General features: G+C 40.0%; 1 protein-coding gene across 1 annotated transcript; it reads right to left on the bottom strand.

Annotated features, from left to right (window-relative positions):
* Positions 1-316: 316 nt before the first annotated feature.
* Positions 317-13,519, bottom strand: LOC124660173 (myosin-17-like). Its single transcript, XM_047197970.1, has 39 exons — positions 13,234-13,519; positions 11,706-11,834; positions 11,314-11,457; positions 11,068-11,213; positions 10,819-10,975; positions 10,660-10,718; positions 10,388-10,547; positions 10,127-10,276; positions 9,908-10,044; positions 9,664-9,810; positions 9,473-9,574; positions 9,330-9,387; positions 9,040-9,141; positions 7,828-7,862; positions 7,563-7,689; positions 7,310-7,480; positions 6,826-6,957; positions 6,650-6,759; positions 6,499-6,559; positions 5,735-5,912; positions 5,371-5,576; positions 5,102-5,221; positions 4,919-5,017; positions 4,599-4,820; positions 3,756-3,895; positions 3,480-3,594; positions 3,335-3,388; positions 3,162-3,242; positions 2,813-2,983; positions 2,411-2,563; positions 2,109-2,315; positions 1,883-2,023; positions 1,732-1,802; positions 1,553-1,652; positions 1,429-1,485; positions 1,283-1,339; positions 1,116-1,196; positions 945-1,027; positions 317-855 (listed from the first exon to the last, which is right to left on the bottom strand). The coding sequence occupies exons 1-39, from the start codon at positions 13,234-13,236 to the stop codon at positions 732-734; spliced, it is 4,590 nt and encodes a 1,529-aa protein (XP_047053926.1). The 5' UTR covers positions 13,237-13,519; the 3' UTR covers positions 317-731.
* Between the last annotated feature and the right edge of the window lie 7,894 nt (positions 13,520-21,413).

Genomic DNA, 21,413 nt, shown 5'->3' with positions numbered 1-21,413 from the left:
TTTCTGTACAAATATGTTAGTGTAGAACGGCCATCCTAGGTTTGATCCTACAAATCTGGCGGACGTTGTCACCATAGCAACTTCATCAAGGTGTGTGGAGCGGCATCAGAGGTAATTCTTATATCTGAATCTAATTAAGTCAAAGTATCTCAAGAAAAATAAATTGTGCAGTTATCTACAGGATTAACATATGATCTGCTATGTTAACTTGAAGATTATTATGATCTGTACATGCCCAAATAACGATGAAACTCCAATGTATGATTGTGAATCGAATTGCAGATGATACAAGATTCTAAGAAGAGTACACAAAAAATACAGTGACAATTTTTTCAGCTATGATCTTCTTTTCCATGCCAATTCACAATACAGAGAGGATTGAAATGGACAATACAAATAACCGACTCGTAGCTGTGGAAAACCTTTCCAAAGGCTAAAAGGACCACGAGCTTTTCCAAAAGCAGCTCACGATCCTGACCAGGGGCATCCGACCCCTGGCAATTTCAATATAAAATTGAGCTCCCAAAAAAAGGGAGACCAAATTGAAGAAAGAACCAATCAATCAAACGGATGACCTAACCAGAAATATCAAATTGATCTACAATTACCCTGACCAGACTAGATTTGATTTGTAGGGAAAAAAATGGCATGCATATATGTACATGATCTTTTCACAGGTCGAGTGGGGAAAGGAATGTGGAAGAGATTCACAAGCGGGGAGGACCACCCGTTTAATCCTTTCTTTGGTGTAGGAAGGTAAAGCCAGAGTTCTCCCGTATCAATGGTGGCATATCAACATCCGTTACCTCGATTTCTGTCATTGACTTTGAGATGTCATCCACCGAAAATGGAATGCTGTGGTTTGAAGTATCATGGACAATGTTAGATCAGAGACATGAAATAACTGTGATAAACTAATTGCTGAACCTGGACCAGAAAATAACCTTGAATCATCATCCAACAAGAAAGAACTGCTCACTGCATTGTTTGAGTCTTCTGTCATCATTATTCTCATACTTGAGATGACCTACAATCATTTTGTTTCACCATTAAAAACAGAACTATAATGGTGAAGGAACACAGACCAGCAATTAAACTAACTATAACAAGCTTACCTCTGACGAAACTGTGTGGGTGCCATACTTGTCATCCCAATACATTGTACTAATTCGATATAGCTGCTGTATGCTGAGGACCTGAAAGTTCCCAAAATATGTGACAATTCATAACCAACATATGTTTTAATGACTGGCAAAGCTTAACTGAGTCCAAATTCACTTACAGGGCACAAATCGTTGGTGATTTCTTTCAATGTTTTCTTTGGCTTTTGATGAATTACCTAATAGGACAAGTATATAACCGATTAGCTTATACAACTTCCACTCAGAGCGTCGCAAATAGAACTTCTAATCAGTATAGAACACATACAAGGAATCCAACAGCCTGCCTAATATGCTTCAATTCTTCCCAGGAAGAACCTGCATACTATAGACCACATAAAATTAGCACACAAATTAAATATCACAACGGAAAAAAAATCACCAACCCCTACCTCTTCGGTGGCATAAATGCACCACTGCTCTAACTCAGCCAATCCAGCTTTGACATATTCTCCGTTGCTAAATGAACAGCACTCACGCCGGAGAAGCAGACTACAAGATATGGAATATCTTATAATACTAGTAGGAAGAAGTAAAATGTACCGCCGATAGAGCAAGAGGCATATCTTACCTATTGAACAACTGAACATTAATAAACGAAAATATCTGTGTGAACACCTTGCTGATTAAGAACGAAGGGACCTGTGCATATCAATAAGTACATGTTAATGCATATTCTCCCTCAAAATTAGTATTTCCATTTATAGTTTTAGGTTACATACATAATTGGCTTTCAGAATATTCAGGTAGTTTGTTAATATTTTCACAATACTCTGCCAATGTGCGATCAGAGTTTGTTGGGCCAAGGCATTGGCTTGGGAACGAGATCCTTTTATCAGACTTGCACGAGATGTTCTTGGTGCCTGCAAGCAAGTGAAGGTAAAAATAAAGCCTGAAGTCTTCTCTTATTCTGTGAAATAAAATGAATTCTAGAGTCAACAATCATACCTGGATGCAAAGACCGAGCAATGGAGATATTTCTTTCTTCAGATTATCTCTAATCATTCCATAGATCTTCTCAAGGAAGGCCGTAAGCTGCTGCTTGAAAAGCAGAGCAGGATACTTGGCTTCAACTTGACGGAGATCACCTAGTCCTCCAATCAAACGACTACCAAGAAAAGGCCGCGCAGCACTTTGTGGTGAAGCTCGAATTCCCTTGTGTTTCCAGCAGTGATGAAATTATGAATTTCTCAGATTATAAAATAGAACGCGAGAAGCAAAGAGTTGGATAGGAGAAAGATGTTTTTTACCGAAAAAACCCTCCCAAATGATGCAGCAGTTGACCTTCGCCTCTGAGGAGTGAGTCCAGCTGCTCCAGTTGTTTTCAGTGTCCGTTGTAATAGCAGCAGTAATGTGGATGAATTGGAGAGCCAATATGCTAACTTGTCGTTATTGTCCTGGACCTTTGGAAAGGAAGAATTCAAACTTGACTGTATAGTGCTATAGCAATACAATACAAAATAACATGGAAAATGAGAATATAAATCTGTGTTCTTGTGGCATTTTAAAATTTCAATATATGTTACTACTGCTTTTACTTAATATGTGTTACTCAAGGTCCATCGTGAAGGCCTAAGATATCAAATCATGATTAAATCAAACTAAACAAAGTTTGAATGTATTTCTGACAACAAGTGATGAGTATGACCTACCTCTATAGCAGTGCCAATTGTTTGAATAATACGGTCAAAAACACCAGTTCTTTCAACTTCAAATGATCTCCAGTGCAGAAGGCACCTGTATATAACGCAAGCTGCAATAGCCCTACCACTGGAGAATCCCAGATCTTGTGATACACACTTGATTAGTAGGTCCTGGTTTTCCTGGAGCATAAAATTTCGATATAGAAAGTTAATTACAAAAACCATATATGGTGAAAAGGAGATCTCGTTAGAATGACACAAATGATACAATTTCCGGATCAAACAAAAAAAGGTGCATAACTTTCTTTCAAGGGGAAAGATGGAACAAACAAAGTACTGTAGTCAACAAATAGCACACCTGTTGCTTCTCGTTAAGTGATTTTTGAGGCTTCTCTTCAGCTTCCAGCTCTTTGAGACTCAGTGGGATGGGGGTTACATCCTGCACAAAGATGTCATACAGAGGAGTTATTTATCATGTCAATTACGCATTTATTTGTAAGTCATGTGTATGGCCATGTTCTTTCCACTTACTGGTGATGATTTCACCTCCACATTTGGAGCATTCCCATTCTCCGGAGTTCTCAGCTAATATAGTCAGTCAATTTGAAATATTAGGTCATTATGATGAATATATAATATATTTGTACAGAATACAAATACGACGGACATGACATACTTGGAAAGGAGACTTAGGATATGCAGCTAATGCTTTTGCAGTAGGAGAAATTGCAACAGCCTGCTGACGAAGCACCTTGTTCTCAGACTCCATGTTAGTTGCTTTCTCTTCCAGCCTGTTTACATATGCATGATAATAATATTAAATATTTATTTATGCAGAATAAAACATACCGTGTTAAAATGCTAATAAAGTATAAATGGAGGCATCCTCCTTAACAAGCAAAACATTAAATCAAAATTACAATAATAACTGGTAGTTTTATTTGGATTGCACCTCTGGGCAGTATCTTGAAGTTGCTCGATCTTTTTCTCAGCGGCTTCGAATTTCTTCATTAGTTCTTCATTTCTCCGTTCAGCTTCAGCATGTTCTTTCTTTGCAGTCTCCGTCGCTTGCCTTTCAGTTTGGAGCAAAGCCTGTGAAATCAAAATCCAGCATAAGTTTGACTTTATGATAAAACAAACAAAAGTTTCTGAATTTCAACCCTGTGTCATCCTTCAGTTTAATCACTATAGAATCTTAGCACTTGACAGGCAGCAGAACTCTCGCTTTTCTTCTCCAGGGTAAATAGAGACAGGTGACAACATTTGTTCGGATGAACATATGGTAAGCACAAGGTGGGACAATCTTATAGAGTAAAGCAGAGCGTCAGGTTCAAATGAAGGTAGAGTTTAATATTGCTGTCAACGAAATGTCGTACATAACCATTAAAAAAAACTTATGTATGACCTTGCTTCCAAAACATTACACATAGGGTTATGTTATGTTACGCACTGACTCTGCAGAATTGTTATTAACCAGGTACTCCCTCTATAAAAAATGTGTGAGGTTTTGGACATGTCTTCGGTCAAACTTTTAAAGCTTTGACTATGAGTACCATTTTAATTATTAGGATCAGAAATCTGAAAATCATATGTATACATTTGTCACAGAAAGTACTTCTAGAATATCAGTATTCTTTTGGTTTTATAAATATATTCAACAGAAATTAGTGGCCAGTCACATCTTCAAGACCATGTCGATGTCCAAAACGTCATCTATTTGTGATATGGAGGGAGTGCCAGATAAATAAAAATAACTACATGAGACGTGTACAAAATGATTCAGCTGTCACCATACCTTCAGTTCATCAACTTCAGCTGTTAGAGAGTTAATTTTTTCAGTGTCTTCGATCAATACAGGAGTCTCTTTGATTACTGGAGGTGCTTCTTCAATTGCCTTTCTGGCTGCCTCCCTTTCCTTAACTACCATGGCCTTTGCTTCGTCAACTTGCAGCTGTATATCACGCACTGTTTCTTGCAGCTTAGCAATTTCCTGAGCTTTTGCTTCGTCAAGGTCAGTCTGCAAAAATGAACATCAAGCATAAACGTCCATATTACTAAAGTCCAAAGAGGTCACCAGTACTAGTACTAGGACTCAAATGAACAAATCACAGGTACCCTTAATCGCTTCTCTAGTCCCAAGCGCCATGTTAACTCTTCAACACGCTTCTCAAGCTTATCCTTGGCCTCTTTAAGGGCCCCTGTTTCTCTCGCAGCCTGCAGAAGGTTCATGAATAACACAGAAATGGCACATGGGTCATGGTAAAGAACATTGGAGGAATGCAAAGGGTAGGGTATTACCATCTTGAGATTTCTGAGCTCTCTTCTTGCAATCCTTTGTCTCCAGGCACACTGGTATGTAAGAGCTGCTCCCTGCAGATTCCTATAATGTGAATAGTCTCTGTGGCAACGCCATCGAGCCTGCATTCAAAATGTGATATCACAAGATGAGTTTATATAATGAGTCATGGTAGAGAATAGTGAAGTTTCAGAGATTTGATGGAGCTCAGGGTATAGAATGCTTAGTAAAAAGATGAATATATTGAGAATTTGATTAAAGCAGGACATACTTGGATATGGACAGCTGCTTTAGTTTCCTTTCTGAATCTGAATTCTTTGCGAGCAGACATGGCCCTTAAGCCTGTCTGCAGCGTGACTGCAGCTGATTGCAGTAGTAAATAAGATTCGCGTGCTTTGTGACGACGCACATTCTTTTGTATTTTCACTGCTGCTGCTTCTCGCCTCATGCACTCGTACAAATTACGAACCAACGTCCCTGGGTTACAACACAGGAAAGGATGAGCACATGAAATCTGTAGAATACTACAACAACTGCATTAGAAGATATGACATCACGATCAGTCTGCCTGCATGGACCATCGGCCAGCAGATCGACACTTTAAGCTGTGCGCGCACACACAGAGAAGCCAATACCTCTAACGAAAGATTGTAGACGTGTTGCTGATCGTTTAACCAAAACAAACTGTTTCCGTGCAATATATGTACGCATTAATCTCTGTATAATTCTTGCTGCTTTTCCTAACACTTCTGTCCTTCGTGCATCCAGATCAGCCATCTGTCCAGCTCTCAGAAACACCTTTGTTTTCCCTATCTGGAAATCAACCAAATAGACTACATAAGAATTAAGAGCGACACAATTCTACTTCCATTTTTTTTTACATTAAATGATTAAGTTTGCTGAATTTGCAAGTACGCAAGCAACAGTATTAAACTGAAAAGAAGAAATGGCTAGTAATGTTGAGAGATGGGTGGTTCATCCAACATTCCAACACCCATGTGCTGCAATCCACATCTGGAAGATGGAAGCAGCTCCTGAGGCGCCCTCTTTTTTTTTTATAGATGTCAAGACGTCACAGATAGGACAGTAGATAAGAATCACAGAATAAACATCTCACATATTGTTTTGGGAGTTCGGTTTCGGGGTTGTATGTAAAGAGGTAAGAACGCCCAGTAATATAAAGAGATACTATTTCAGTTCTCTGAAATCATTGTGTCGTGATAAATGTTCTTAGGTTCCTATGCTAATCTAAATGGTATTAAGCACCGCTTAGTCAAATGAAACGAGTGATTGGTCATAATACTGGTAACATATTTTTGACACCTTTACCGTAGGGGAATCCCTATGGTGCAAATTTACATATTAAAGGGAACGAATTAATACTGGTAACATGTCCTACCTGGTAGTTCTCCAGCCTCATTTTTTCCAGAATCTTTTGGCATGCAATCTTATCATCATTGCTGATCATAGGAATATATAAATAAGTGACTAATTTGAAAGATAAAATAAATTATCAGAGGATTATTTTGGTTTCTGTGTAGGTTGCTTACCTTCCTTCTAGAAGTTCAGGGCCAAGAACACCAAAGCGATTAACAAATTCATAGAATGTTTTTCTTGTAGGGTATCCAGCACAGCTTATCCTGATAGCTTCAAGAACACCCTGCAAAGTCAGTATTAGTTCAACTGATGGTATGATAAGAAGGATGAACGAGTATATTACACTTACTCCACATCGTAGTTGCTGTATCACATTTGTGTTCTCAAAAATGGCTGGCTTGAGGAGATTATTGGGCTTCACGCATCTAATATAATGGGGTTCAGTAGAGCTCAAGGTCTCCATGAGAGATTGAAGTTGCAGCTGAGGATCGTACAGAAAGAATACCAACAGAAAGTAAGTCAAGGGCACTACAAGGACTAAGGAGAATCACAAGATTTACTTTCTCTATTTGAAGTACTGAACCAAGATAAATCATAATTATTTGTAATTGTAACATGCTTACAGGAGATAACTAAAACAGTTAATAAAGACTTAAGCACTCATTATAGTCGCAAAGACAATACAGGAGATAACTAAACGCTAAGAGAATGTATTGGCAACTGGTGCTTGATAAACTATACACTAAATAACTTCTAAAGGAGTGAGTTTCCTTTTAATGCTGTAAAGTTTTATACGGATGTGGTGAGCAAAATAAAATCAAGTACAGCTTCACCTTAAAACGTGAACCAATAGATGAAAATTTTGAAGACTTCGATGACTCTTCAGGGAGTGAAGGGAATAAACCAGCTACGAAAGGGCATGAAGAAGCATTCAACAAATCCTGATGTTCAGCCACTACATAATCTTTGTTCTTGTCTAAGAAATGATCAGCCTGGTATGTCACCTGTGGATGATACAAAAAAATTGTCCAATTAGTATGGTACTGTACTTCTCTATATGACCACAATTTGATGAAGAAAGCTTACATCACCGGCATAATGGACGACTGTAAAGTCCGTACGTGAAAGCTTTGGTTTGACAAATCGCTTATTATTCTTAAATGTTGTATACAGTTTCTGCGCAAATGTCTCATGTGTTGATCTTGGAAACATACTGTACACAGAAATATGGTAAACTTTGTAAGACACAACATGTCAGATATCAGTTCAAATAATATACAATCATACTAGATATCATAGCAATTGAAGCTATATATGTTGGGCTGGAATGGTAACAAGTTCCAAAACATACCATGCTTCATCCAGAAGTGCAATCAATCCGCCTTTCTGAAAATAGCAGAACACACGTTAGTGGTACTGTATAAAGAAAAGTATAAACAGAATACTTGCAATGAGCCAAAAAGCAATATGTTTGCTCTTGTTTCCGTTACTCGAATACTGAAAACTTGTTTAGACATCCCTTGGCTCGTAATAGAACTTTTTTTCGACAAGGGGATACAAGCGTCACAAGTTGCTAGTTTGTATAGGTCAATTAGCTACCTTATTACTTCTTGGATATGTATACTAGTTGAGCATCACAAAAAGGGGTTAATTCATCATATATCTTTAAATCTTAAGCACAAACCCTAATCAATCCATTTGACACCCCTTAAATCTTTTCAAGGTCTAAGTTTCACCCCTTAACTCTAAAACGAGATAAAACAAACTCAACTCTTAACACCATTCACTTTACTCCCCTCAACCCCAACAGAGTGGTTTTATCTGACACAGGAAAGACGTGTCTGTTTTCAGTACATCACCCTTCAAGTAGTTATGCCACATGCGAAAGCTTTTGTACTAACAGCTTTGCAGCAGGCATGCTTTTGGGGAAAAGGTGCCCTGAGCTGGCACAGTCCATGTCAGTCAAAGCAAGCCTAAAACCATCTGGGAACCAACCGAGGGGTGAAAGGTGAACAGTATTAAGAGTTTAAGCTGTGCTTTGTCTCGTTTTAGAATTAAGGGGTGAAAGATGTACTTCAGAGAGTTGAGGAGCGTAAAGCAGAATTTTCCTTTACATATGATGATATGAAACTTTATCGAACTGGCCAACTTCCAGATGTTGGAGCCTAAAGGGTTTCCAACTTACAGAACAAAAGTTCCTCTTCTAGCCAAAATTATGCTATCGTAAGTTCGCAAGAAATATGTTTGTTATAAGATAAAAAAGCAGAAGCAAAGCGCCAAGCAGACTATCTGCTGATCATGTCACCATAAGAACAATTAATTAGGTGATTCTCTTGTGGACTTTTCATTATTTACAGTGATTAACTGATGACGGCAAGAAAAAGGGCTTCGGGGGAATTTCATCAATATTTATCTTTCGCCCACCAACTTCACAAGGAAAACTTAAATAACCTAGATAGCTCAACTTTTAGCTATTTGGCTATTTGCTTTCATAAGTTACATAATAAATACCTCGCATTTTGTGTGTCATGACATAGTATTAAAAAAATGAAGAATTATGTACCTTCTCAATCAAGTCTAAGACATCTTGATTGTCAACAAACTCTATGTAACTCCAGTTTATCTCCTCCCTGGTATATTCCTCTTGCTCCATTTTGAATACATGCTGCAAGACAACATCACAAGTTAAAACCAAGGTCAGAAATATGTACTTTTATGCTCTAGTTTGTAACTTTTGCGCCTTGTCGGCGCTCTTCTTCTACTACAGAATGACATGCAATTTGGTGTGTGTTCGAGAAAATAAAGAAATATCTAAGAATAAAAGCCACAGTCGAAACCAAATCCATGAAATACCTGGTTAAAATGTTGCTGCAGCTTTTCGTTTGTATAATTGATGCATAACTGTTCAAAACTGTTCAGAGGAATGCAGCCACTTGTTTTAGCAAATTCTGTGAAATGAATAATCGTACAATTCAGTGAAGTTGGAAAACACTAACCTGTTAATTTTGAAACTCTCAAACCCATAGATATCAAGAACTCCAATCAACTGTTTAGAGTTTGGGTCCTGTCCGATGGAGACATTAATTTTTTCCACGATCCTGTCCATAGGTCACAGTAACAATGCAAAATGTCAAGATTCGAAAGTAGATAAAAATCTAATTGGAGTTTTCTGCCAAAGTATCATTACCAATCAAACAATCGGGAGTATACTGTTTTCGCTAATGCATCTCTGCTTGCAAGTGCAGACTCGGGATCAAGTGTTCTAGTAATAATTTCTTCAGGGGTAACTATTACTCGTGTAATCAGTGCCTTCTCCAAATTATTGCAATCACACCTGCAAGAAACTTTTGCAGTCATTGATCTGTGGTCACATAGAAAATGTAGAAAATAACAGGTACAGAATGTCCTTTGAAGGGAGAAAATGTACTCACTCCAATAACTCTGCCGCAGTGTTAAGGTGAAACCTGGAGTTATCATCCTTAATCACAGATGAATCGACTTCTGTTCCCTTGGCAAAATTTATATTTCCAATATGAAGTACAGCTGCTACAACCCTGAATATAGCTTCCTATAAAATAAATCAATAATGGTGTATGTCATTATTACTGAAACAGGTGTTCTCAATAGCTTCAGTATAATACGACACAGACCTGTTCTTCCTCATTGATTCCAACTATGTCCATGGCCCTCCTTGTTGCCAAATACTCTTCTGCATCATTAATTCCTTCAACCTCAATACAGCTTGACTGGTTGAGGTAATGAAAAGATCTAGCATCAGCCAACTTATACCTCTGAGTGTCCTGCAAGTTACAGGAATACATTGTAAGAAGTGGACCTTTTAGACTACATTGAATTATATATCCAAAAGGCAAATAGACAGGTAGTAATAGTTAGTCAGTGTGAAAACCTACCTCAGGTGGTGCAGCACAGAGAAAATAAAAACAATGATAATTTCTTTCCGGAGCATTTATTTGGCATACACGGGATCTTTCCAGCAAGTAAGTTCTGATAGCAGCTCCCGAGATTCGTCCAGTCTTGTCGAACTGAATCTCCACAAACTTGCCAAAGCGACTTCACCAAAAATTAGAAACCAATGAGAATGCCAAACAACCAGCTCGTGATATCCCAAAAAAGGAAGAAACAATTCCACAGAAGAAAAAATAACAATCGAGCAAATAGTTACCTTGAGTTATTGTTCCTCACAGTTTTTGCATTACCAAAAGCTTCAAGAACTGGGTTTGACTGAAATATTGTTGGGTATAAGACAATCGCCAATGCATATGTTCTCCATTTGAAAGCCAAAATTAGTAAGCAAATAAAAAGAAAGGTTGAACGCTCTTGCCTCTAGAACTTGTTGCTCTACAGTTCGCCCTTCTACTCCAGATCGTCCACCTAAATGCGCTAGGTATCTCATAAGCATCTTCGTTGTTTCAGTCTTGCCAGCACCACTTTCACCACTGACCAATATAGAATTGTTTTTCCCTTCATTTATCATTTCCCTGGTTTCCCATATTAATAGATTGCATCAGGTAGGTATTGATATTGGGCCATGTATGAAAATGTATATGAATATTATAGAAAATTAATTCACCTATAAGCAACGTCTGCAATGGCAAAGACATGAGGACTCAGTTCCCCAAAATCTGCACCCTTGTATTGTTCCATCATGTGGGTATCATAAAGATGTGGCAATCTTTGGAATGGGTTTATCGCAATCAAAATGCTACCAGTGTAAGTCTAAGAATGAAGCAGAATGGTTATCAGGTGTGGTGCAAGTTATACGATTTATACAATTGTACTCAGAGTAAGATTTTTGACACAAAAGATAACAACTCACGTATATTTCGTTCAGTTCATAACGCGTAGCAAGATTCTGTAGAACACCAGGCTCGTGTAAGTATGATAATCTTGTCATATCGTCCACTCCTCCTGGTGGAGCTTCCATATCCTTGGGGAAAACTTTTGATCTGTCCGTAGTAACCTATACAAAAGCACTGATGAAATACACGATCCATTTTCTGCCACATAATAAATAAACCTAATGCTCTAGCCAAATCATGTGTAAGTAGTGACAAGGGCCGTAAGGTGCCTTTTTCTTAGATATAAACTGAGCAATGTAACACAGTCAGAGGAGGTTAAGAATGATATGCTAACTACTAAGAAAAAAATGTCTAATTAATTCATAACAAGATAAAGATATGTGGAATGCATAAGAAACAGAAACAGTACCTTTTTCCCATTTGATGTCTGCACATGAACTTCGTTATTTCTTATGCTGATAACCTCGCCATCTATCCATGCTAGAGTTGGGTCCTCTACCCAAACATGAGAACCCACAATGATGTTAGCCGGAGTTCCCTGCAAGTAGCAATAATCAAAGAGTTGTCAAGACATAACAGAACTATGAGTAACCTGATATTTAATGGCTGATCTACTCTGACTACCACAATCATGCTAGCGAACCGTGACATCTTGTTGAACTGTCATACACCTTTAGTGAGAATATGGATAAGAAAATCATATTTTGAGTTGGTGCTGACTGTGCCAAGCATGAAACACTGAGGCCTGATGAATATGCTGTACTCCTGACTATGTTTCTGCATCCCCCCCACCCCCCCACCCCGGATGCGCTGCGGGCTAAAACATTGTGGACTGGTTCATCCTCTCTGCCTCCACCACTCCAAGGAAGATCTCTTCGGCAATCATGCTCACGGCTTGCTATATTTGGAAGAAATGCAACTAGGTGATCTTCGACGGCGAGCATCATGGCCAAGGCCTGATTATATCGGTGAAAGCAAGGTCAATGGGTCTTTCGGTGCTACTTCCGGCAGCGCTTAGCTCTTAAGGGTATGGTGTTGTAAATTCGGGCGTGCCCCTTCTTAGGGTCTGTAAATAACTCTCTTCTATCAATGCATCGAAACACAAAGCTTTTTTGTGTTTTCTTGAAAGATATTGCGTCGGGCATAGTTGTTTTTCTCTACAACTCTCGATTTTGACACGGACTCGAACTCAGGACCTCTTGGATCTAATAGTCTAATATAATATTGAGTGTGACGCACGAAACATTTTTACCAAAAAGCTTAGCTTCTACAGAAAGGTGTGAAATACATTCATACTAAAACGGAGAGGTGGTGAACAATGGGGAATAGAGCTTATGGGAGACTGGGATCACGACTCACGAGAAGCTTGGCAAAGAAATAGCAGATGACAACACATAGAAAAATGTCATTAAAACCTGTTTCCATTTCTGTGTCGCAGTACCGCTGAAGAAACTTAGCTGCAAATGAGAGCTTAGGCTAATAATTTCTGTCATCTTTCGCGGGAAATGACCATTTCGCTACAAAGTGAACTAAGAATAACGCCCCAGATTGATTACAGTACAAATAATTCACCACCAAAGCATACTACCTATCACAGACTAGTACGAGAAGAAGCTCCTTTGAAAGTGGCTCACTAAACAAGTTAAGAAAGACTAAAATAGGGCCAAGGCAAGCTCAATACTTCTACCTAGTGTACTGTGAACTATGGCACGTCACGTAACCTAAGTAAAAAATGAGCTAGTAAATAAATTTATTAATTCAGATGTCCGAATCGTCGAGAACTCCTTCATATCACCCACAAGCCTTCATATCGTCGAGAAAACCTCGAACCCTAGCAACGATTATCCGATCCGCGGCCACTTGGAGCGAAGCGCACGGCAACTAAGCTAGTAATTAGGAAGGGAAAAGCTTAAACAAGTATACGATCCGGACAGTACCATGGACAGATCAGGCTAGGACCGGAGTGGACCAGGAACCCTCAGCTCCAGTTGATGGATCCCGCCGCCGGAGAGGTCGGCGGCCGTCGCGCCAGCCAACTGGACTGGCTCCGCTCGGCCTCCTCCCCGCTTCGGTACCTACCCCTTTGCTTAGCTGGTTGCTGCGAGTTCTCGCCTTCCTCCGCCCCTTTCCCTTCTCTTCCACGCGATTCGCGCAGTTTGCTTCGCGATTGCTTGGACCACGTGCCCTCGGCGATGACGGCGCGGCGGCTTCGTGCGTCGCGACGGCGAGTTGGGGAGGGAGAGGGGTGAGGGCCGAAATGGTAAATACGCGCTGTTTTAGTTTTCTTCAGTTTGAACAATCGAGGAATTCTGCTCTTGGTCCTGAAATGCGCTGTTTCCGGAGTCCGGACGGCTAGGCTGTTAAATATTTGCATTTATTTTTCTTCAAGGGCCTGTAGTTTAGTCTATTTTCTTGGAGGGACTCCTAGCAATTGCATCTTCATCCTCCATGCTTAACATCACCAAAAACGTGTAAATTAAAGCATTGTCTTATGATGTCCCTGCGTTCACGTATACAAAGTTACAAACTCCCACCACTTACTTTCATTGAACCATGAGTTAACCACTAAAATATAAGTTATATGCCGCAAAGAGTATATCATTGTATCCGTATTTGAATGAGGTTTCCAATTGTTTATTTTTGTGGCATATGATTTATATTGTGAGATCACTTTGATGATCAAATCGAGACTCAAACTACACGTAAATGTCTAATGAATTTGGCGCTTCTAAATAAATATCTACAAATTACTATTTTTCCTGCTAAATCGTCACGGCATCTTAAATAGCCGAGGTCAGTTACGTTTCCTTTTGTCTTACATGTCTCATAGATAGCAAAATAACAATTTGTTACAAGGGTTACCTTTTACATCTTCTCTAATAATAAATGAGACACCATCTAGCGATGGAACCGATAAATAGACCATCTCTTGCTAGGAGAAGCCAACCTACTATTTAATTCTTCCAGATACCTTCGTCTCAATGAGAAAACACTAGATCACACCTGAACACGGAAAGTTGGTATCATTATGCACAAAATTCATTTTGCTAGGTTGGTGTCCCATATGTTTTAGGATTTTCGCACATATTCCAACGATAGTACACTCAAGTGTAATTTGGTTGCACGCGGTTCATGTTTTCTCTACTCACTAGGACACGTCATGAATAGAAAATCATTTTTTACCGTAGATATAAGAGATAAATTTGTCATTAGCATGAATTGTGCAGTTGTCGCTAGTACGATTAAATTGCCAAATGATGCACACACACTTGATATAAATAGGTTTAACAAAACTCGAGTGAAGAAAAACTAAGTTACACATGAGTACTAGGTAGCACAATAAAAAAAATGCGACAATTTTTCTCTCGGTTCGAACCTTCCCACTCTTTTTCTTTTCAATTTATACTTCCTCCGTTCATAATAACTTTGTGTTCTAGGTTTGGTCAAAGTCAAACTCTGTAAACTTTGATCAAATATTTACGAAAAATTATTGACATATACAATATAAAATCTATTGCATTAGAGTCGTTATAAAGTATATTTTTATGATATCTTACAAGAAATTGACTAGATTTTACGGAGGATGACAAAAAGAGCACAGTGAACAATATAGCTCTCACTGAAAGGGACGTTTAGCTGTGGTCCTGTCTTACGACACTGACCTCCAAAGGTTGCAAAGCCCAAAAACAAAGAAGCGGCTCGGGTGACTAAAGTTGCAATTTTGTGATCAGCTAGTACCAAAAAGCAACGAGTGCTTAATATTTTGCTCCCTATTTGCCCGTGGAGACGGCACGCTTTCGGTCACCAGCTCAGCAGCCGTCGCGGCTACGTGCTGCGTTGGTTTCTCCCCATGACGAGGTTGCCCCTCCCGTATCGTGTGGCACAGGCTGCGCCTGCGGCAGGATGCGGCCAAGTCGGCGCCGGTCTGGCCGGTGGAGTCGGAAGCTGCTTTCCAGGTCGTCCTGCTACTTCTAGGCTGGCAGCGGGCCATACCAAACTACTACCGGCCTAGGGGCTAGGGGCACAAGCGACATCCTCCCGCTGCCGGCATCGTGAATCCCTACGAAAATCGTGACGACATGCCAGTGCCAGATGCAACTGTCTACGTGAACGTCTATGGAGTCTTGGTCGATTACCCTGTCGTGCACCTATAATTATGAAACGTTTCGTGTACACGTAAGATAATCGAGGTGGCAGCTTGCACATGTGCTAAATCACGGGGTGATTAGTGCAAATCGATCTTAGAAAGACTTAAAGACCAATTGTTTGACCTGTTCTTGGGACGGGTGGAAAGGGAAACGACGACGAATCCAAACCGCCACTGAACTTCACTATAACCGTTTCAGTCTCTGGATAAACTATGCACTCCAGATTTCTTCCTCACTCTTCCAACAATGAGTCAATGAACTTTGTTTATAAGTAAACGTAGTCAGTATTACTTTGTTTATAAGTAAACGTAGTCAGTATTACTTGCAAAAGTTTGTTTATAGAAAAAAAAAGTACTCCCTCCGTTCTAATGCTTAGGACGTATAATGTTTTTTTGTTTTCTGTCAGAAAATAAGGCGCATGCAAAGCCAGGTGCGGGAGTACAGGTATTCCCCCCAAACTGCTCATTTCTCTCGTTCTCGGCTCCTCAAAACTCGCCAACGGTAAAACCTCATGATCCTCACCACTGGCAGCTCCATGACCGCCACCGACAGCTCCACATCCAGCACAAGCATGTGTGCCCATTGCGCGAACATCGCGCCCACCGGCAACACTTCTTCCGCGACCACCTCCACGACCACTGCGAGCACCAGGAGCTCCATGTCCAACATCCGCCGCCGTTGCTCGAGTTGCCTCCATCTACTCCTATAATCTTGATCTCCAGTGTGAGATTTGGGACTGGTCCGTGTGGGAAATCAATCTCACCAATGAATGATAAACTGATTCTTCTCTGGTTGGGCAACAAATTTATTTATCGCATTACTCATGGGGATAGTCATTAGTTGGTTGCATATATGTGAGGTTTTTTATGTGTGCTACTTGAAGAAAATCTTAACTAGGGCGTGTTTGGCACCAATGCCAAGCAGCCTCGTTGGGTGCAAAGATACTTTGGTTAGATACGCAAGGTGTTAAACTAGGTGCACAAAGTACTCAAAGAAGTGTGAAGCCAGGCCCCATGGAAAAGCAAGTCAGATGTTTTGTTTAGAGCTAGGCCTCAGGGGGTGAGAATAATTTGCGTGTCACCACCGATGGAGATGGATGGAGCTGAAATATCTCGGCACGCACGGTTTGGCACCAGAGCTAACCTAGGTTTTTGGCGTCACAAACCTAGATGGATGGGCCTGGAACGTAGATCTTTGGCTTCAGCAGCAACAGGGCCATAGATTTGGGATTACCTTCGATCCGATTTTGGATTCTAGTAAAAGCTCTTCTTTCTTATAGACCTAGGTTTATCAAACAAGTAAGTGATTAATCTCAGAAATGTGATTCTTGCAAGTTCTTGTTAGCTTGTAACGTTTTTATTTCTCGGACCAACACAATTATTATCTGTTGCCGTTTTATCGTTGCAGAGAAATAGGCAAGGGCAAAGGTTTAGATATCATAAGATATAAATGAGTTCAATTAGTGACAAAATCTACTTATGGTAACATTGGTGTAAGCCAGTGATGCATCCTTGTAACACTACAATTTACTACCGTAGAAATATGGATTCAATTGTCCAAACATTGGGCCTACTCCGTCTTGCGAGAATGTCTTTATTATTAAGGTAAATTAGACTAACGCATTAGCATTTTGTGACATCAAGGTTATCCAAAAAGAGTTATTTCTAGCTAATGTACTCCCCTTATTGTCACGGGTTTCTCGTGTAGCCTTCCACTCTCCTCTGCTCGTGCATCCACCTTGATTATTTTTGGGGTCTTGGATACCTGAAAACATAGAGGGTCAATTACACCAATAATTCCATTTCAAAGTTTACGTGTGATGTTTTGTACTTTAACCCAAGAGGAATACTCACACATCACAATAAGATCAATAATATTAAAATTTATAGAAGACAATAAGATCAATAATATTAAAATTTATAGAAGACAATACTTTAACATGAATGCTTGATAGCCGTACAATGTCGCCAATGGAGAAGGAATTGAGAATATATACAATAGTTTATGGCAATAAAGATGACTACGTATGGAGATGATTGGCGAGTAGGTCGTGGCCAGGGACGGAGCTGCCTTATGTGCATTGGGGTCAGCTAATCCCAATGAAAGGTACTAAGATTTATCTATAGAGTATGACACCATTGCAGTAGAGAGAATATAAAGCTGACCCCAATGACATTTTCTTCTAGCTTCGCCTTGGTTGTGGCGGCAGAGCTTTAGCATGTTGGAGGTGATGCAACTACTCGCTGCCCCCTCTCCTTTATAAAGTGCAAAGGATGAGACAAGAGTTTTGGAGCATCTGATGTGGATTTGATATGGGCCCCTTCACGGTACATGCGTCGGTATGAGCATGTGTGCCCATACCATGCCTCGTTAAAGTATCTGCCAATTTGATTTTGTGTCATGTTGACTTACGGCTTCTCCCCATGTTGTGATACTTCCCATATTTGCTCGGGTTTCATCATTAATACGTCCATTTTTGCAAGTATTTTTTTGCATATCTTTGCAACTATTGATGATTAGTGGCAGGTAAAAGGAATAATCTCATATCTGAGAATTATCCGGTGTAAACGAGGATATAAATGAATCTAGAATCCACTCATCAATCTCCGCCACCAACTAGTTGCATTTGTCTATGGTGCTAACACATCCCACCCGTCCCCACCATGCGATCCTCCCTTTATCTCTGGCACCGGCTCATCGCCCTTGTCTTCCATGGCATCAGTAAGCGCCCCTAACCACCCCTCCACACCACCACTGTTAGGCTGTTAGGTAAGGCGTAGAGTCAATTTCACCAATACTTATATAACATTGGTTTCATTAGGGTGCATGGATGAAACCTATCTTATAGGTTGCAACACTCATGATTGTGATTGAGGCTTGGCTTCTTTTAATCCACAAGAGAGTTGTTCGACGTAATGTCTATGTTATGATCAGATCTAATATTGCCACGAGATATGGAGGGGCAATCAAATCTAACATGCATCTACAAGTGCAATGATGTAGAACATGTAAACATACTTTAGATGAAAGCCTCTTTTGTCCATTCATAAGATCCAATGAGATTGTGTCGTGATATTTGATACGTCTCCGACGTATCGATAATTTTTTATGTTCCATGCCACATTATTGATGATATCTACATGTTTTATGCATACTTTATGTCATTATTATGCGTTTTCCGGAACTAACCTATTGACGAGATGCCGAAGTGCCAGTTCATGTTTTCTGCTGTTTTTGGTTTCAGAAATCCTAGTAAGGAAATATTCTCGGAATTGGACGAAATCAACGCCCAGGTCCCTATTTTTGCACGAAGCTTCCAGAAGACCGGAGGGGAGACGAAGTGGGGCCATGGGGCACCGACACAGTAAGGCGGCGCGGCCAAGGGGGGGCCGCGCCGCCCTAGTGTGTGGCCCCCCTGTCAGGCCTCCGACTCCGCCCTTTCGCCTACTTAAAGCCTCCGTCGCGAAAACCCTACCGAGTTCGACGAAATCAGAGAAAACCTTCCAGAGCCGCCGCCATCGCGAAGCCAAGATCTGGGGGACAGGATTCTCTGTTCCGGCACGCCGCCGGGACGGGGAAGTGCCCCCGGAAGGCTCCTCCATCGACACCACCGCCATCTTCATCACCGCTGCTGTCTCCCATGAGGAGGGAGTAGTTCTCCATCGAGGCTCGGGGCCGTACCGGTAGCTATGTGGTTAATCTCTCCCTATGTACTTCAATACAATAATCTCATGAGCTGCCTTACATGATTGAGATTCATATGATGATGCTTGTAATCTAGATGTCATTATGCTAGTCAAGTGGATTTTACTTATGTGATCTCCGAAGACTCCTTGTCCCACGTGTGTAAAGGTGACGGTGTGTGCACCGTGTGGGTCTCTTAGGCTATATTTCACAGAATACTTATTCACTGTTATGAATGGCATAGTGAAGTGATTATTTATATCTCTTTATGATTGCAATGTGTTTTGTATCACAATTTATTTGTGTGCTACTCTAGTGATGTTATTAAAGTAGTTTATTCCTCCTGCACGGTGTAATGGTGACAGTGTGTGCATCGTGTATTACTTGGCGTAGGCTATGATTGTGATCTCTTGTAGATTATGAAGTTAACTATTGCTATGATGGTATTGATGTGATCTATGCCTCCTTTCGTAGCGTGAAGGTGACAGTGTGCATGCTATGTTAGTACTTGGTTTGGTTATGTTGATCCGTCATGCACTCTAAGGTTATTTAAACATGAACATCGAATATTGTGGAGCTTGTTAACTCCGGCATTGAGGGTTCGTGTAATCCTACACGATTAGTGGTGTTCATCATCCAACAAGAGGGTGTAGAGTCTAGCATCTATCTATTTATTCTGTTATGTGATCAATGTTGAGAGTGTCCACTAGTGAAAGTATGATCCCTAGGCCTTGTTCCTAAATACTGCTATCGTTGCTTGTTTACTGTTCTACTGCATCTGTACTTCCTGCAATATTACCACCATCAACTGCACGCCAGCAAGCACTTTTCTGGTGCCGTTACTACTGCTCATACTTATTCATACCACCTGTATTTCACTATCTCTTCGCCGAACTAGTGCACCTATTAGGTGTGTTGGGGACACAAGAGACTTCTTGCTTTGTGGTTGCAGGGTTGCATGAGAGGGATATCTTTGACCTCTTCCTCCCTGAGTTCGATAAACCTTGGGTGATCCATTTAAGGGAAACTTGCTGCTATTCTACAAACCCCTGCTCTTGGAGGCCCAACACTGTCTACAAGAATAGAAGCTCCCGTAGACATCAAGCTATTTTCTGGCGTCGTTGCCGGGGAGGAAAGGTAAAAGGCTCTCATACTCCGGTCCCAGGTAAAGTACTTTTTTGGCGCCGTTGTGTGTGTGCTCGAAGCTATTTCCTTTAGATCCTGCAATTGCATCTTTTTGTTTCTTGTTTACACTAGTTTGGCATAATGGACAACAATGAGCTTCTTATTCTATTTCCCGATTTAAGACATGGATGGTTTGATCCGAAAATTAAAAAACCCATGGAACATATTAGCATGAATACTTTGAATACCATTGTTGCTAATGATATGGAAAATTCTAAGCTTGGGGAAGCTGGTTTTGATGAGCATGATCTTTTTAGTCCCCCAAGCATTGAGGAGAAAATTTACTTTGATGATACTTTGCCTCCTATTTATGATGATTATAATGATAGTAGTCTTTTAGTACCGCCTGTTATGGAGGATAAATTTGATTATGATTACAATATGCCTCCTATATTTGATGATGAGAATAATAATGATAGCTACTTTGTCGAATTTGCTCCCACTATTACTAATAAAATTGATTATGCTTATGTTGGGAGTAGTAATAATTTTATGCATGAGACTCATGATAAGAATGTTTCGTTTGATAGTTATATTGTTGAGTTTGCTCATGATGCTACTGGATATTATTATGAGAGAGGAAAATATGGTTGTAGAAATTTTCATGTTACTAAAACACCTCTCTTTTTGCTGAAAATCTTGAAGCTGCACTTGTTTTATCTTTCTATGTTTGTTGCATTATGCTTCATGAATTTGTTTATTTACAAGATTCCTATGCATAGGAAGCATGTTAGGCTTAAATTTGTTTTGAATTTGCTTCTTGATGCTCTCTTTTGCTTCAACTACTATTTCTTGCGAGTACATCATAAAAACTGCTGAGCCCATCTTAATGGCTATAAAGAAAGAACTTCTTGGGAGATAACCCATGTGTTTATTTTACTACAGTACTTTTATTTTGTATTTGAGTCTTGGAAGTTGTTACTACTGTAGCAACCTCTCCTTATCTTATTTTTATTGCATTGTTGTGCCAAGTAAAGTCTTTGATAGTAAGGTTCATACTAGATTTGGATTACTGCGCAGAAACAGATTTCTTGCTGTCACGAATCTGGGCCTAATTCTCTGTAGATAACTCAAAAAATTATGCCAATTTACGTGAGTGA

The sequence above is a fragment of the Lolium rigidum genome, chromosome 6, assembly GCF_022539505.1.
Source record: "Lolium rigidum isolate FL_2022 chromosome 6, APGP_CSIRO_Lrig_0.1, whole genome shotgun sequence".
In the NCBI taxonomy this organism is placed as follows: Eukaryota; Viridiplantae; Streptophyta; class Magnoliopsida; order Poales; family Poaceae; genus Lolium; species Lolium rigidum.
The sequence above is the reverse complement of the archived record's forward strand: the minus strand, read 5'-3'. Positions and strand labels throughout refer to the sequence as shown.

Coding starts and splice junctions, on each gene's coding strand:
- LOC124660173 (XM_047197970.1), bottom strand. Junction 6,958..7,309: donor CTATTGGTTCACGTTTTAAG/GTGAAGCTGTAC, acceptor TACGATCCTCAG/CTGCAACTTCAATCTCTCAT. Junction 856..944: donor TTGTTGGATGATGATTCAAG/GTTATTTTCTGG, acceptor TTCAAACCACAG/CATTCCATTTTCGGTGGATG.